General features: G+C 53.1%; 1 protein-coding gene across 2 annotated transcripts in view; it reads right to left on the bottom strand.

The window, feature by feature from the left end:
* The window catches only part of ETV7 (ETS variant transcription factor 7), a 28,847-nt gene that overhangs the window by 12,190 nt on the left and 528 nt on the right, over positions 1–16,129 (bottom strand). For both annotated transcript variants that reach the window (XM_066359553.1, XM_066359554.1), the window contains exons 2-3: positions 14,773–14,908; positions 216–380 (exon numbers count right to left, since the gene is read on the bottom strand). In XM_066359553.1, the coding sequence (XP_066215650.1) occupies positions 216–380; positions 14,773–14,908 (301 nt within the window). The remainder of the gene's footprint in view (positions 1–215; positions 381–14,772; positions 14,909–16,129) is intronic.

Below are 16,129 nucleotides of genomic sequence, written 5' to 3'. Positions count from 1 at the left end.
AAAGCGAGGGAGCAGGCTGGGCCCCCGAACTCTGAAAACAACAGCCAAGTTGACCCCTTTGCCGCAGGGCAGCTCTGGCTCCGATGGAAGGAGGGGCGTCCGCCAGTGTTCAGGGCTGGCAGGTGAGCGTGGCCCTCCAGCCAACGCCCCCGCACCTCCCCCCGGGCCCAGCTGGGTTCCCTCGGCTGGAGAACAGAGCCAGGGAGCTCGCACACCTGAACCTGGCGCGCGGAGCCGGAAGTCGTCCTTGGTGAGGATGCAGAGGGCGCGGCCGTTCATCTCGAAGCCGCGCTGGGCGGTGCGCTGCAGCGCGTACTCGCGCTCGGCCCAGCGCAGCCAGTGCAGCACGTCCTCCCGGCTCCAGAGCGCCGGCTGGATCCCTGCAAGCGCAGCACGCACGCGGGCTGGGGGCGGGCCGGCGGGGGCACTCTCCCCACCAGCCGCTCATCTCATCCTCCCGTTCCTGCCACCTCCTCCGAGAAGCCCACCCTAAACACTCCTGCCTCCCACGCCCAGTCACTGTCTGTCACCGAGCCCTGTTCTTTCCTCTCCTGGCACCTTACTTTTTTTGTGATTACGCTTTACATTTATATAATTATATGTTTATGCTTATCATTATCTATGCATTATGTATGTAGTCACATCTATTTTTGGTGCTCCCTCCCGCCTCACCCCCACCCCAGCCCGTTTTCCAATCACTCATTCAACAAATGTTTAATGAGGGGCCCCTCTCTGCCAGGCACTGGGCTGGGTGTGCTGGGCACACTGCGTGTATGTTCCAGGACAGTGCCTAGAACGCAGTAGGTGCTCGATAAACACGCGTTGAAGGATCGCGTGAAAGACCAACCAGTCCTGCAAAGAAGGGGTTGTTACTGTTTTCCAAGTAAGGAAACCGAGGCTCCCAGAGGTTCAGTCACACAGGAGCGTGAGGCACACCCCGGTCGGGAACCAGGTCTGTCTGGCTGCGGTACCTTTCCACTCGGTGGTGACAGCTCAGGTCAGGGTTGGCCCAGGGAACAGCTCAGGGGGCAGAGGAGTCCCCACCCACCCTTGGCTGCTGTGTTCCCACCTCTAGGCAACACTCAGACAAGTGGCCGCCTTCTTCTCTCCCCCTTCCCCGCCCCCTCTGCCCTGGCAGGTGTGTTCCCAGTGCCGGTCATTTACCCCCTCTCCAGCCCCGGGTCACTTAGCACCAGGGCCACAGCATGACTCCCGTGGGTCCCGGGCACTCTTGCCTTCATGGGCCTCTTCCCCCACTAAATTTCTTTTTAAATTGTGTTTTATGACTGCATTGGCATAAAGCTAAGTATTTGTTACAGATTAAAACATTTTCTTCTACCTGAAAGTTATTTTTTCTTCTGATTTCAAAAGAAATCAGAATTGTTACATGAGCCCCTGAAAGTCCTGGACCCTCGGCACTGCCCTGTGACGAATCGGCCGGGGTCTGCTCCGGGGCATGCTTTCTCTGCCAAGAGCTCTTTGTCCCTCTCAGGACCCCCCCCCCCCGCCCCCGCCGTGTGAGAGTGGAGGAGCCTGGGTAAGGAAACTGAGGCAGAGGGGAGAGGCAGCTGTCCAACATCTCACCCTGGCAGTGACAGAGACCAACTCAGCCTCTGACTGTCTTGCTCCCAAACAACATAACAGAGAAAAGTAGTTTTCATTGGAACCTGTTTTTTGTGTTGTTTTTTTTTTGTTTTTTGGGTTTTTTTTTTGTATTTTTCTGAAGCCGGAAACAGGGAGAGACAATCAGACAGACTCCCGCATGCGCCCGACCAGGATCCACCCAGCACGCCCACCAAAGGGCGACGCTCTGCCCACCAAGAGGCGATGCTCTGCCCCTCCGGGACGTCGCTCTGCCGACCAGAGCCACTCTAGCGCCTGGGGCAGAGGCCAAGGAGCCATCCCCAGTGCCCGGGCCATCTTTGCTCCAATGGAGCCTCGGCTGCAGGAGGGGAAGAGAGAGACAGAGAGGAAAGGGGGGGTGGGGTGGAGAAGCAAATGGGCGCTTCTCCTATGTGCCCTGGCCGGGAATCGAACCCGGGTCCCCCACATGCCAGGCCGACACTCTACCGCTGAGCCAACCAGCCAGGGCCTGGAACCTGTTTTTTTTTAAAAAAAAATGTGCATCAGCCCTGGCCGGGCGGTTCAGTGGATAAAGTACTGACCCAGCATGCTAGAGGTCACAGGTACGACCCCTGGTCAGGGCACGTACAAGAAGTAACCAATGAGTGCCCAACTAAATGGAACAAGTAAGTGGAGCGACGAGTTGATGCTTCTCTTCCCTTCCTCTCTCTCTCAAATCAATGGAAAAAAATTTTTTTTCGATGTGCATCATCTTCTTATTCATTCATTCCTTCCTTCCTTCAGCCAATATCTAACAAGCACTGGCCATGTGCCAAGCACTGTGCCATGGGGATAGGGCACAGAGGGAGACTGGCAGGAGGGAGGGGCCTCAGCAAAGTCAGTGACAGTCTAATAACAATCTTGATTGGTGGCCCAAGGGGAACGCGCATTGCGCTGCCAACGCAGGATGCAGGCCACGCGGTCTGGCTCAGAGGGGAGGGGAGGCTTTCCCAGCCTCATTCTGGGATCTACGAGTGAACAGGAAGGAAGAATACATGGTGGAAATGGACCAAAACGTTACTGAAGGGGAGAAGAAAGAATAAAGGTGACAAGTGACCTTTGTGGCGCCACACAGCACAAAGTCATGTAATCAGGATCTGACGGTACTAAACTAAGATTGACAAGAATCACTGAAAAAGAAGAGGGAGCCTGGAGGGGGTGTGTCTGTGTGAATGTGCGCAAAGTTAAAATACGGCAGGGGTGGGGTTTCAATTCAGTGGCAAAGGATAGTTCATTTAAGATATGGTAAAGCCACGCAGAAAAAATATCTTTGAACTCTAACCTCCCACCATTCACAAAAACCAATTTCTGATTAGTTATGGCCTAATGAAAACTTCAACAGAGTAGAAATAAGAAACCATATGCACTAAAGAAGAACAGGGGACTCGTCAACCATAACCATGAAAGGAAACTCCGAGGCTGTCATAAAATGAAGGACACGTTTGGCTACATTAATTTTTGTACTTGTGACAAAGATATCATAAACAAACCTAAAAGAGGTCAGATTCTGGAAAAATACTTGCAAATGGCAGATAAAAGGTTAAAGCCTATACAGGTCGAGAGCATCTCTGAGGGTTTTTTTTGTTCTTTTTTTGGTTTTATTGATTTGAGAGAGAGAGAGAGAGAGAGGAAGGGCGAGACTAAAACAGGAACATTGGTCTGTGTGGTTGCTGTATGTTCTCTGACCAGGGATCGAACTGGCAACCTCCGTGCTTCAAGCTATCCAGCCAGGGTTCTGAATATCTTCTAAAACAAACAAAAAAAATCTTACCTGGCCCTGGCCGGTTGGCTCAGCGGTGGAGCGTCGGCCTGGCGTCCGGGGGACCCGGGTTTGATTCCCGGCCAGGGCACATAGGAGAAGCGCCCATTTGCTTCTCCACCCCCACCCCCTCCTTCCTCTCTGTCTCTCTCTTCCCCTCCCGCAGCGAGGCTCCATTGGAGCAAGGATGGCCCGGGCGCTGGGGATGGCTCCTTGGCCTCTGCCCCAGGCGCTAGAGTGGCTCTGGTCGCGGCAGAGTGACGCCCCGGAGGGGCAGAGCGTCGCCCCTGGTGGGCGTGCCGGGAGTCTGTCTGACTGTCTCTCCCCATTTCCAGCTTCGGAAAAATACAAAAAAAAAAAAATCTTACCTCAGTTTACAGTGGAGCAGGATGCTTCAGTCCTACTGACCCATGGGGCCTGGGAATTCCTGGCTGTGGAGGCTGTCCAGAGCTCAGTAAGGCTGCTTAGCAACCTTCCTGGCCTCTGCCTGCTAGTGAGCAGCACACGCACACACCAAGTTGCAACAACCAAGATTGTCTGCATACATTGCCAAATGTCCGGGAGAGGGGCGGGGCAGAATCCCTGCCAGTTGAGTACTCCCGTGTGGTAGAGCAGACCTGCTAATAAACTAAGAAACACGTGGGAAGTGTCACCTCCACAGTCAGGGCCAGGCGCAGTCACAGAAGAATGAGATGGTGTTTTAATAACACCTGCCCCGGGCAGGAATGCACGGGCAAAGGCGCCTTGCTGGTGGAAGTGGGGATTTCGGGCCTGGGCGGGAGCGCAGCCTGGTGGTACACAGACAGCCCTGCGGTTTCAGATGCGGAGCGCAGAGGGAGCCCCTGTCGGGAGCCTGGCCTGCCGGGGCTCCTGCGGACAGCTGGCCGTTGCTTTTTTTTTTTTTTTTTTTTTTTTCAGCATTGCCTATTTCATGATTACTGAGGCGTCAGTCTGAAGATCTGAAACTATGATTCCTGAGTCAGAGCGGCCCATTTTCCTGTGTTTGGCCAGAGCGTGGAGGAGGGATCACACTCCTCCCCCATCCCTCCCCCCCCTCCCCCACACCTCTGGCCATTCTGCCTCCACGAGAAACTACAAGGACACTAAGAGGGAGAGACCCTGCACCTGCAGACATTATCAAACACAGATGTGGTTTTTGCTCCCAGGTCCGCAGGGATGGGCAGGGGACTTCCCAGGCTGTCGCGGAGGGACCCTGAGGTCACACACAGCCCACAGCAGCACCTGAAACCTTGAAGCCTGCCATCTGCCTGGAGGGTGATTTCGTTTCTCTTTCATTATGATGTGATCTCTCCTATGCTCACCTTTCATCCAGTCCCTGTCACTACCTCCAGTCCAGTGACAAAGAAAAGGGACTTCCTCACTCCCCATGTTTTCAAAGAATACTGAGGTCAAAAGGCTTTTCGAATAGGACTTGTACCCTAGGAAAGGACCAGGTTCCAAGCAGTGAGTGGGTCAGCCACCAGCTTGGGGCCAAACCCCCACGCGCAAGGTTTGGGCTCTAGCTCAGCCCCTCACTAGCCAAGTCACCGCTCAGCCTCTCTCAGCCTCAATTTCCCCCTCTGTGAAATGGGATAATAGTGCTGCCTCTTTGGGCTGCTGGGTTGTTTGAGGGGCAGTGTGGTGCAGTGGTTAGGAGCCCAGCATTTCCACCCCTAGGTAGAGACCTCAGAGACACAGTGACCACATCCAAGCACGTGCATGCAAATGTTCATTGTGGCTCTCTTCACAACAGACAAGAACCGGAAACACCCCACATATCCATCAGCCCGAGAATGGACAATCAAATTGTGATATTTTCATGCAATAAATGATACTCGGTAATAAACCAGAAAGTCCAACCGAGTGCCATTCACAAAACCTGGATAAAGCTTAAAGATACTCTGCTGGGAATCCCTCTACTGGGTATATATCCCAAAAACTCAGAAACATTGGTACGTAAAGACACATGCAGCCCCATGTTTATTGCAGCATTGTTCACAGTGGCCAGGACATGGAAACAACCAAAAAGCCCATCAATAGATGACTGGATAAAGAAGATGTGGCACATATACACTATGGAATACTACTCAGCCATAAGAAATGATGACATCGGAACATTTACAGCAAAATGGTGGGATCTTGATAACATGATACGAAGCGAAATAAGTAAATCAGAAAAAACCAGGAACTGTATTATTCCATACGTAGGTGGGACATAATAGTGAAACTAAGAGACATTGATAAGAGTGTGGTGGTTACGGGGGAGAGGGAAAGGGGGTGGGGAGGGGCACAAAGAAAACAAGATAGAAGGTGACAGAGGACAATCTGACTTTGGGTGGTGGGTATGCAACATAATTGAATGACAAGATAACCTGGACTTGTTATCTTTGAATATATGTATCCTTATTTATTGATGTCACCCCATTAAAAAAATAAAATTATTATATTAAAAAAAAAAAAAAAAAAGATACTCTGCTGGGGAAGGAAGCCAGACATAAAACTGAGGTCAAAAATTGGCCCTGGCCAGTTAGCTGAGTCTGTTAAGAGCATTGTCCTGAAATGACAAGGTTGCGGGTTTGATCCCCGGTCAAGGCACACACAGGAAGCGCCCAATAAATGCATGACTGAGTGGAACAACAAATGAGTGCTTCCCTTCCCTCTCCCCGCTCTCTCTCTTCCTCTCTCAATCAATAAATAAAAATAAAAAAAAAGAAATAGCTTGGTTGGTTGGAGTGCCGTGCCAGAGTGCAGAGGTTGCCAGTTCGATTCCCTGGTCAGGGCACATTCAGGGGAGAAAAAAAAGAAGAAACAGCACTCCTCTGGGGAGAGGTGTCAGGAGTGGTCGCCCTCTGGCAGAAAACTGACTGGGAGGAGGCACCAGGCAACTTTCTGGGGCGCTGGAAACGGTCTAGACAGACCTTAATGTTCGTGATGGCTACGCAGGTGCATACGTACATAAAAATTCATGGAGTTGTCCACTTATGATCAGTACACTTGACGGAAAACATACAGCAACAAAAAATACCCATGACGGTGCCTGGCCAGCTGTCAACAACGGGACCTAAATGACTGTCTCAGTTTCCTCATCTGGACCCGCCTCCAGCAACCAAAGTTAGAACACGCAGTGCCAGCCACACAGGCTGTTCCGAGGACTCCGTGGGAGAATCCAGAAAGCCCATGTCTGGCGTGTGGCATGTGCCCTCCGAGACAAATAGAGCTCTTACTGGAAGATGAAGTCACACTTGGGAAATGCCTGGCACGGAGCCTGGCACACCTAAGAGCCCAGCCAGTGCTGGTGAGTGTTGGCTAAGGTGTGGACTGCCCAGGAGTCTCTGGGCCTCGTAACTGGCCTGGGCGCACTGGGTCTCCCTGGCAGTCTATCCAAACCTCTGGGGCTTCACCTGCAGGCCAGCCCATGGTGAAGACTGTCCATTCTCGGGCTGATGGATATGTGGGGTGTTTCCGGTTCTTGTCTGCTGTGAAGAAAGCCATAATGAACATTTGCATGCACGTGCTTGGATGTGGTCATCGTGTCTCTGAGGTCTCTACCTAGGGGTGGAAATGCTGGGCTCCTAACCACTGCACCACACTGCCCCCCAAACAGCCCAGCAGCCCAAAGAGGCAGCACTATTATCCCATTTCCCTCTTGGCAATGGCCCCCGTGTTTTCAGTTCCTTCACACCAACCATCTTTTGTCTCTCCAGACTTCAGCCAGCTATCACTGTATTTGTCCTGTCCCAAGACTTGCTCGCTGGGAATTTCCAGCTTGGCCGGCTCCCAGTTTCTGGACAGATCTCAACAGAGACTCTGGTGGCTGGGGCGGCGGGAGGAGCTGCTTGTCTAGGGCTCAGTGGGAGGGCTTGGGGGGGATGTCTCCCTAAAGCAGTGGTTCTCAAAGTGTGCGCCAGGGCACACTGGTGCACCCTATTAGATTTCCAGGTGCGCCCTATGGTATTCCAGAGAAATATGTGCCTGTTGGGGACCAAAAAACCAACAGGGTGTTTGGAGTTTAGATTTTGGGGGGACAGAGGTGTGGGGAATTGGCTGTAAGCTGACAGTCTGCCCAACCCCTCACCTCACTTGCCTGATTAGGTTGCAAAAGGCTGTTAAGCTGTGGTGCTGGATTGTTTATACTACTCCCCCATGTTCCTCAGAAAGACTGGAGGCAAGTTTCTTCTATCCTTTGTTTGGTGTAAAGTTAAGATGATATGTGGGGGTTTTCTGCACTCAACACAGTTAAGAGTAAAAAGAGAGGAATTCTTCAATGTATGGATGAAGAAATGAGAGTTTGCCTTTCAAATATATGCCCAAACATTGAAGAAATCACTAAGACACATCAGGCTCCTGATTCTCATAAACACAAGAATGGAAAAACTTAACACATTCATACTGGGAGCTACAGAATTTACTACATCTTACTAAGAATGTATCTATATATAAAACAATAACTTTTTGTCATTTTAAAATTTTTTTAACCCTTCTTTTTTACAAATTCTAAAAAGCATAACTCAAAAAATGTAACATAGGACTGACCAGGCGGTGGCGCAGTGGATAGAGCGTCGGACTGGGATGCCAAAGACCCAGGTTCGAGACCCCGAGGTCACCAGCTTGAGCGCAGGCTCACCTGGTTTGAGCAAAAAAAATCTCACCAGCTTGGACCAAAGGTCGCTGGCTCGAGCAAGGGGTTACTCGGTCTGCTGAAGGCCTGTGGTCAAGGCACATATGAGAAAGCAATCAATGAACAACTAAGGTGTCGCAATGCGCAATGAAAAACTAATGATTGATGCTTCTCATCTCTCCGTTCCTGTCTGTCTGTCCCTATCTATCCCTCTCTCTGACTCTCTCTCTGTCTCTGTAAAAAAAAAAAAAGGTAACATAAAAATGTTTTTTAATTTCAGAATAAATTTAATTTTGTATGTATTTCATTTAATTATCATAAAAGCACGCTTGGACTTTATATTTTTTCTTTAATGTTTGACTTAATTATTATAACATATTTCTTAGAAATTTGCATATAGTGTGCCTACAATTATTTGTAGGATTTTTTGTTTTACAGAAACAGAGAGAGAGTCAAAGAGAGGGATAGATAGGGACAGACAGACAGGAATGGAGAGATGAGAAGCATCAATCATCAGTTTTTCGTTGTGACACCTTAGTTGTTCATTGATTGCTTTCTCATATGTGCCTTGACCGTGGGGCTACAGCAGACCGAGTAGCGAGTAGCCCCTTGCTCGAGCCAGCGACCTTGGGTCCAAGCTGGTGAGCTTTGCTCAAACCAGATGAGCCCGTCCTCAAGCTGGTGACCTCGGGGTCTGGAACCTGGGTCCTCAACATCCCAGTCCGACACTCTATCCACTGCACCACCACCTGGTCAAGCAGTTGTAGGATTTTACATGCGCTCTGACTTCAAAAAGTTTGAGAATCACTGACCTAAAGAGTCAACACTCTGCCCCCACCCGCAGAGCAGGGCTGGACATGGGGCGCCCCTCCTCCCTCAGCTGTGTTGCCCTTGTTGCCCTTACCACCAGGCGTAGGGTTTCCTCATGTAGTCACTGCACCGCCCCCCCCCACCCCAACGTGGGCACCATGAGCCACAGACTGTGTCAGTTGCAGCCATTTCTGTCTCTCCAGCACCTACAGCAATGCCAGCCACATAGTAGATGCTCAATAAAGATAAGCTGCCTAAGCGAGGGAGCTGATCGAATCAGCGAGGGCCAAAACGGCCTCTGGGCATCCTGCCCAGCCCCCTCTGCACCCCCAGCCCACCTGACCAGGTCTCTCTTCCCACTGCACCCCCTCCTCTCTCTTGCTCAAGATACTCAAGTGGCTCCCAACTGTCAACCTTATCAGGTCAAAAACCCTGCAACCGGGTTGTCCTGGTTCCGAGACCCCACTGAAAGCAGGGCAAAAGCAGGGCACCGGGTAACGTGCTTGGCTGGGCTCCTAAAAATGGAGGCTGTCACTGTTTCATGCTGGAGGCTGTTGCTCAGAGTGAGTGACAGCTGTGGGGCCTGAGAGACGTAGGTTCAAATCTCAGCTTCACCATTTTACTGGTGGGTGACTGTGGACAAGATCATTCATCCCACTGTAAGGTCAGTTTCCACATCTGTACGGCGGGGATAGTGGCAGAACCTCCTTCCCAGACCTAGTGAGGGCATCTATTCCGCGGCATAGTACCTAAAAACCCAACCACGGGCCTTTGTTATGATGACCAGCACCCTCACTGGGGGAGCCTGCCTTGTTTCTCTGCCACGATGACTATGGGTCAGCACTAACATTGTTCTTAGTTTACTGCTGACACTGTCTGTCCAGGGGCCCCTCAGATCTGTCACCCCAGTTCTTGCCCTGGTTGTTTGGCTGATACTGCTTTCCTTGGTAATCACACTCAGTTTTATGGTTGTCGCCAGGCTGTGGGGACAAGGCCAGCACGCACAGCTCTACTGTCCCGCACTAAGGAACCATCTGAAGGGGGAGGAAGGGGGGAGCAGCGTGAACCCCAGCCACAGCTTGGCTTGGCTTGTGCCCAAAGAAGGGGTCTTTTCCACTTTCACCACAGTGCACACAGCCCAGCCCATACCCTGAGCTTAGAAGAAAAGGCTCTTTGTCCATTTGTAGGAATCTCCCATCTGTTTGCTGTTTGCCATACTCCCTTTCATTGTTGGGTGATGACGCCACTGTCAAAACTCCCAGCTTCACCCTGGCCGGTTGGCTCAGTGGTAGAGCGTCAGCCAGGCATGTGGATGTCCGGGATTCGATTCCCGGTCAGGGCACACAGGAGAAGCGCCCATCTGCGTCTCCACCCTCTTTCCCCTTCTCTCTCTCTCCTCCTTCTGCAGGCATGGCTCAACTGGTTCAAGCAAGTTGGCCCAGGATGGCTCCATGGCCTCTGCCTCAGGCACTAAAAAAAAAAAAAAAGCTTGGTTGCCGAGCAACAAAGCAACATCCCAGGTGAACAGAGCATCACTCCATAAAAGGCTTGCTGGGCAGATCCTGGTGGAGTGCATGCGGGAGTCTGTCTCTGTGCCTCCCCTCTTCATACTGAATATAAAATTTAAAAAAACTAACAGCTTCCACAACCTTCTCTTCTAGTCTCCATCCACCCTACTCCACATTGCCTTTTGCTTTAAAGCCTGCAACCTCCTAACTTACTGTTTCAAACGGGCCTTGACCGAGGGCAGCGTTTCTCCAACCATTCTGACCTCAACCCACCGTAGAAAATGAGCCTTCTGTTATGACCCACACACGTGTATACAAATAGCCAAAACAAAGTGTTTGTGAAATCACGGTGACCTTTTCTGTTTACTACGTACTCTGATAAACATTGTGTCACTTTGTAAACACACTGATTTGACACACTGGTTGATGCCACCTCCTTAGTGAGTCTGCACCAGACTGTGAACATCACTGTTAAGACTTAACGGTGTGAATGAGTCCGCAGATGCGTCGTGGCCAGCAGCGGTGGCGACACCTGGGGATCCAGGAGAGGTGCAGAACCCTGGGCCCCACCCGAGACCTACTGTACCAGGAGATTCCTGAGCACCTTCACCTGTAGGACGCCCTGCTCTAGGGTACCAGGAAGCCACGGCTGTTAGAATCGTATCTACTAAAATCAGTGCCCAGGACTATCTTATCAGTGACGAATGTGAGCTTGAGCCGCGGCGTGAAAACTCCGTTGAAGCTCCCGAGGGTGTCTTCCCTTGGCCACCCCGCCAGGGAGCTGTAGAGGACCGTCCTCTGCCTGTGACCTCTGAAGACAGGAGGCGGCCTCTCTGTCTCTGCCTGTGGCTTAGCCACAACTAGGAGCTTTGAAAGTCAAAGTCAAAACACAAAGATGCCTCAATCCCTCTACCTCCGGCTGCAGGAAGTGCACAGAGCTTTCTCCCAGGAGAGCACCCCTGGGACAGCAGGAGACTCGGGACTGAGACCTGAGCGTCCTGGGTGAGGGCCCCATCTGACCGCGGGCATCACGGTGACCCTTGCTCTCAGCGAGGCTCAGTTTCTCTGCCACTGAATCAGGCTGAGCTGGTGATCATGTCTAAATGGCCTCCTCTCAAGATCCCCCAAGGTGTCTCTTGGGGTGGCATCCCTCCTCCCAGACTCACTCTCCAGTGACCTCAGCCCCGGGCCTGTAAGTGGTCATAGGACTGGCACTGCCTTCGTAGCTCCTGACGGCCCCCTCCCCCCACCCTGGCCACGAGCAGACAGACCCTGAGACGGCGGTGGGGGGCAAGTCTCCCTCTCTCTCCACTCGCACAGAGGGACGCAGAGTCTGAGTCTCCTTTCGTGAGCGGAGGCCAGTCTGCTGGAGGCCGACGCATCCTATCCCTGCGCCCCGCGCCTCCTATCCCTGCGCCCCGCGCCTCCTATCCCTGCGCCCCGCGCCTCCTATCCCTGCGCCCCGCGCCTCCTATCCCTCCGCCCGGCGCCTCCTATCCCTGCGCCCCGCGCCTCCTATCCCTGCGCCCCGCGCCTCCTATCCCTCCGCCCGGCGCCTCCTATCCCTGCGCCCCGCGCCTCCTATCCCTGCGCCCCGCGCCTCCTATCCCTCCGCCCCGCGCCTCCTATCCCTCCGCCCGGCGCCTCCTATCCCTGCGCCCGGCGCATCCTATCCCTGCGCCCCGCGCATCCTATCCCTGCGCTCCGCGCATCCTATCCCTCCGCCCGGCGCACCGCAGTCACCAGGCGTCACATCGTCCTTGGAGTGGGCTTTCCACCGCCCTCCTGCTCATGCCGACTCCCAAGCGAAACCGAACCTGCTTTGTGTGTTCACCGCCCTGTTGGGGCAAACCAGCCCTGATCATGAGAACGGAAGGTGGACGTGGAGGAGGGAATGGGGTGGGTGACCGGCAACAAGTGTCAGAGAGCTGCCCAGTGATGGAAATCCAGTTTCCAGCCGTGTCAGAGTCAGGCTGACACCATCACCCCAGCCACCTGAAAGGTCAGACCCTCCCGAGCTGTCAGCAGTTTGCTGATTTGGGACTCTGTCGACAGGAAAATGAGTCATTTAGGGTACCCTATCTTTCAAGACTGTTAGATGTATACTAAAGGCCAGAACTGTGTTGTCTCAATATTTTCAGAAGTAAATATGAGTCATGGAATCTACAAAGAGAAATGCAGAAGATGCGGTAGTGCCCTGCCCATGGCCCTTGGCTCTCTGACCTCTGCACCCTGAAGGCGGCCAGGCGTTGCCCTTGACCCTGCGCCTGACTCAGCCAGTGAATGGGGCAACTTGAGAAGCTGGGTAGTCCAGAGCCCTGGAAGCAGCCGTCATCCCATCAGGAGACCCAGCTTCCTTACCTCTGGGTACAGACAACCTCGGCTGTGCTCTCACTGCCCCCCCAGAGGTCCCCATTGGGACTGAGCTCCAGTTGCCCACAGGGCTAACTGGCCTGGGAGAACACTTTTGAATTCCTTCTCTCCTCTGTGAAGTATTTCAGGGTCTGCTTCTGGGGAAACCTAACCCAGGGCAATAGGACTAGTACCACGGGAGTTCTAGATAGCTCCCACGACCCTGTATTCTGAGTTGAGTAACCAGAGAATGGGCTGGCTCAAGGGGGGAGGAAACTCCTATCACTAGAAATGTGCAGAAAGGCCTGATGACCATCGCAGAGGGGCTTCGCTGAAGGAGGTTTCAAAAAATGAAAAGGCTTACATAATTGTATTTACCGAGGTAGTTAACTAACCTTTCTAAGTCCCCACTTCTGTACCTTGAGCAAAGGCACCCAATGGAAGGCAGAGGACTGATGAATACTTGACCTCAGGCAGAACAAACTTCCTGGACCTCAGTTTCCATATTTGGAACATGAGGTTGTTGCCTGAGGTGACAGCTAGGGTCTCTACCAGTCTTGACATCCTAGGGCTTGGAGAGCCAGCTGTGGGCTGGTCTCTGAATACGGCAGAGGCCTTCCGGGGCATGCAGAGGGCCCTGGGGACCCACAGAGAAGCCCTCCCTCCTGAGGCTCAGTGTTCTCAGCTGCCACGAGAGGACTGATTAGGTGATCTCTCAGGTCCTGCTCAGCAGTACCACTCAGGGTCTTAGGTCTGTCCCCGAGGTCCTGTTTTTCTTCCTCACCATGGTTTGGGCTGGGAATGGAGCCCAAATCCTACCCTCTATGTAAGTGTCACCAAACATCTCCCTGGAGCAGCCCTGAGCCCCAAACTCCAGGTCAGGGTCAGCATCTGGACAAAATGAAACAGCAGGGGTTCCCTGCAGGGCTCCTACCCTCTCCCCAAACACAGGGCACTCCCCTCCACCAGCTCTGCCAGCACTGAGGGCCTCCTCGGCACTCCGGGCTCCTCACCTGTCCCTGTGTCCCTGTCTCGGCCTCCACCTTCCCTCTAATCATGGAAAGGCAGGCTCTGTCCCCCACTTTAAAAAATACCAGGCAGTAAAGAGCAGAGGCTTTAGGGGGCTGCAGGGTCTCCCTAAGGCCTGTGGAGTCCGACCCCACATCCTGCTGAGTCCTGTCGGTGCCTCGGAAAGCACTTTGTGGCCAGGAAATCAGATGGGTGTCAAATCAATAAAGCAGTATTCCATCCGCAGGGCCGGCCGAGCAGGAAGTGGCCTGGGCACTTCACAGTCCAGGTCAGGCATGACTTCCTACAGCTGCCCCAGGACCCCCACCCGGATCAAAGACCCTGCCCACGGTCAGCCAGCTGCCTGTCCCACACGGTTCCTACAGCTTAGGAAGTGCATTTAAAGATCTCTTAGAAGAGTATTGGCTGCACCAAAGCCTTGCACAGAGAGCCTGTGTGATCTCCAACGCATCACTTAGCTTTCTACCTCTCAGCTCTGCCATTTGAAACACGGGCATAAATGCATTAGTCTACAGCCTGCCCCACAGCTGGTTGCCTTCAGGCAAGAGCAGGACTTAGGAGCTGCAATGAAGGCACTGCACGGCCAATACATTTCCTGTGCTTATTTTGGGGTGGATTGGTTTGTTCTTTACATCATTCTTCTGCTGCGTCTCTGCCATATCCCAGTTTTTTACTAATAAACACATGCTACTTTTGTAACAATAAAAAGTCAACATAATTTTTCACAAGAGGATTCCACATACCTACAACTGTCCACTGCTTAGTCCCGGCTGGCTTACTCGCTCACAACACCCCTAGCTCTTTGTCTTCAGACTCCAGAGAAAGAGACCCAACTGCTCACGGGGTCCCCAACCTTCATCTCACCAGTGAGGGGACAGGCACCCTCACGCTTGGGCATGTCAGCGGTTCTCTCTGCAGGGAGGCTCCACATTTACCTCCTCTGACCTCCTAGTTCAAGAAAACCCAGCAAAGAAACAGCAAATGGAGGGACGTTAAGTCCTCGGACAAGAGAAGTTGACGCCTCCCATCTATGTCCTTTTCAAACATCTCCCGTTCTCCTCCCCTCTACTCACGGAGTCTTCCTGGCAGCTTGCAGATGCCAGCCTCACCCAGCAGGTCTACCCGCGCTTCACATCTGGCTTGGGTCTGGGTACCTGGAGGTGGCGTGGCCGCCACGGGGCTCACAGGAGAACCGGCCAGCGCTCCCTCCTGGGCAGAGGAGAAACCAGGGCAGTCAATAGTGAGCCTCTTGGTACCGGCACGGTCATCCTTAAACGTATTAGAATTTTTTTTCCAAGGGAAAGAGCATCCATCCCCCGGTCTACCATAAAGGTAGGAGCCATGTCGGTCTTCAGCTTGACACCATTAACATCTTGTACACGGAGGACACGTGATAAATCTCATCTTTCCTATTTGAGCTTTTCGTGCATGTGCTTGAGAAGTCTGCCCTGCCAAGACTCTGAGGGCTTAATACTTCTTACTCACTGGGGGCCTGAGGGGCCAGGATAAAAAGATCTTAAGTCAGAAATAAACCATTAAATGCTATTTTCAAAACAGAAAAAGAAAGGATACATTTCTGAGCCCTAAAGTCCCCCCCGAGGGAAGTCTGTGCCTTTCCAATATTCCAATCGGCGTAGCCCCCAGAGGACACTCATCAAGTCCATTCATCCAGAGGATGAAAGGGGCCGAAGGATGCTGCAGAAACAGGAGGCTCCTGGGGGGGGGGGGGGGGGGCTCACGCCTGGTCTCCAGCTGCAACATCGTGAAAAGTAAAAGTGAAACTAGTCCCAGCAAGAGTCACTTGCTCACTCCAGGATCCCCGAGAGAGGGCTGCGTTCATCTCCAAGGAGGGCAACTTGCAGTGGAAGACCGCGGACCTGAAGCCAGCAAGGCACACTCCAGAGCCTGGGTCACTGCTTGAGAGGGTCCAACACCTTTCTGGGTAGTTCCCGCTTCATTGCTGGCCGCCCCGCCCCCACTCTGCCCCAGTTGGTGCTGTTTCCCAGGTAACCCAGCCTCAGAGACAGTGGGGGACTTGCCAAGCTGGAGAAGGGACTGGCGGCCCCAGACTGGCCTAGGGCTTCCGAGAAGACCATCGACTCCTCCACCCTGTTCCAAGCCAGAGGAGGGGGAATTCCGGGCCTGTGGCTGCCGGCCTGCAGGCCCGGGAAAGGCCAGGTGCCCACCCCCCACCCCCTCCCCCGCGACCCCGGGCTGGGGGAGCCAGAGCACGGGGTTTCCGCATCAAGCCAGGGAGCGAGCTCTCTGGATAAAGGCATGAATGCGGATCCTGGAGAGAGGGGAGCCGAGAAAGGCCTGGGGGGGGGGGGGTGCGGGGTAGAGCAGCTCTGGGCCCGGTTCCGAGGCTCCCAAGGAAAATAAGGCAAAAGCAGAGGGACTCTAAGAAGAGGGCCCCCGCGTGGGGGTTGT

This window comes from Saccopteryx leptura, chromosome 1 (genome assembly GCF_036850995.1).
Source record: "Saccopteryx leptura isolate mSacLep1 chromosome 1, mSacLep1_pri_phased_curated, whole genome shotgun sequence".
Taxonomy (NCBI): Eukaryota; Metazoa; Chordata; class Mammalia; order Chiroptera; family Emballonuridae; genus Saccopteryx; species Saccopteryx leptura.
The sequence above is the reverse complement of the archived record's forward strand: the minus strand, read 5'-3'. Positions and strand labels throughout refer to the sequence as shown.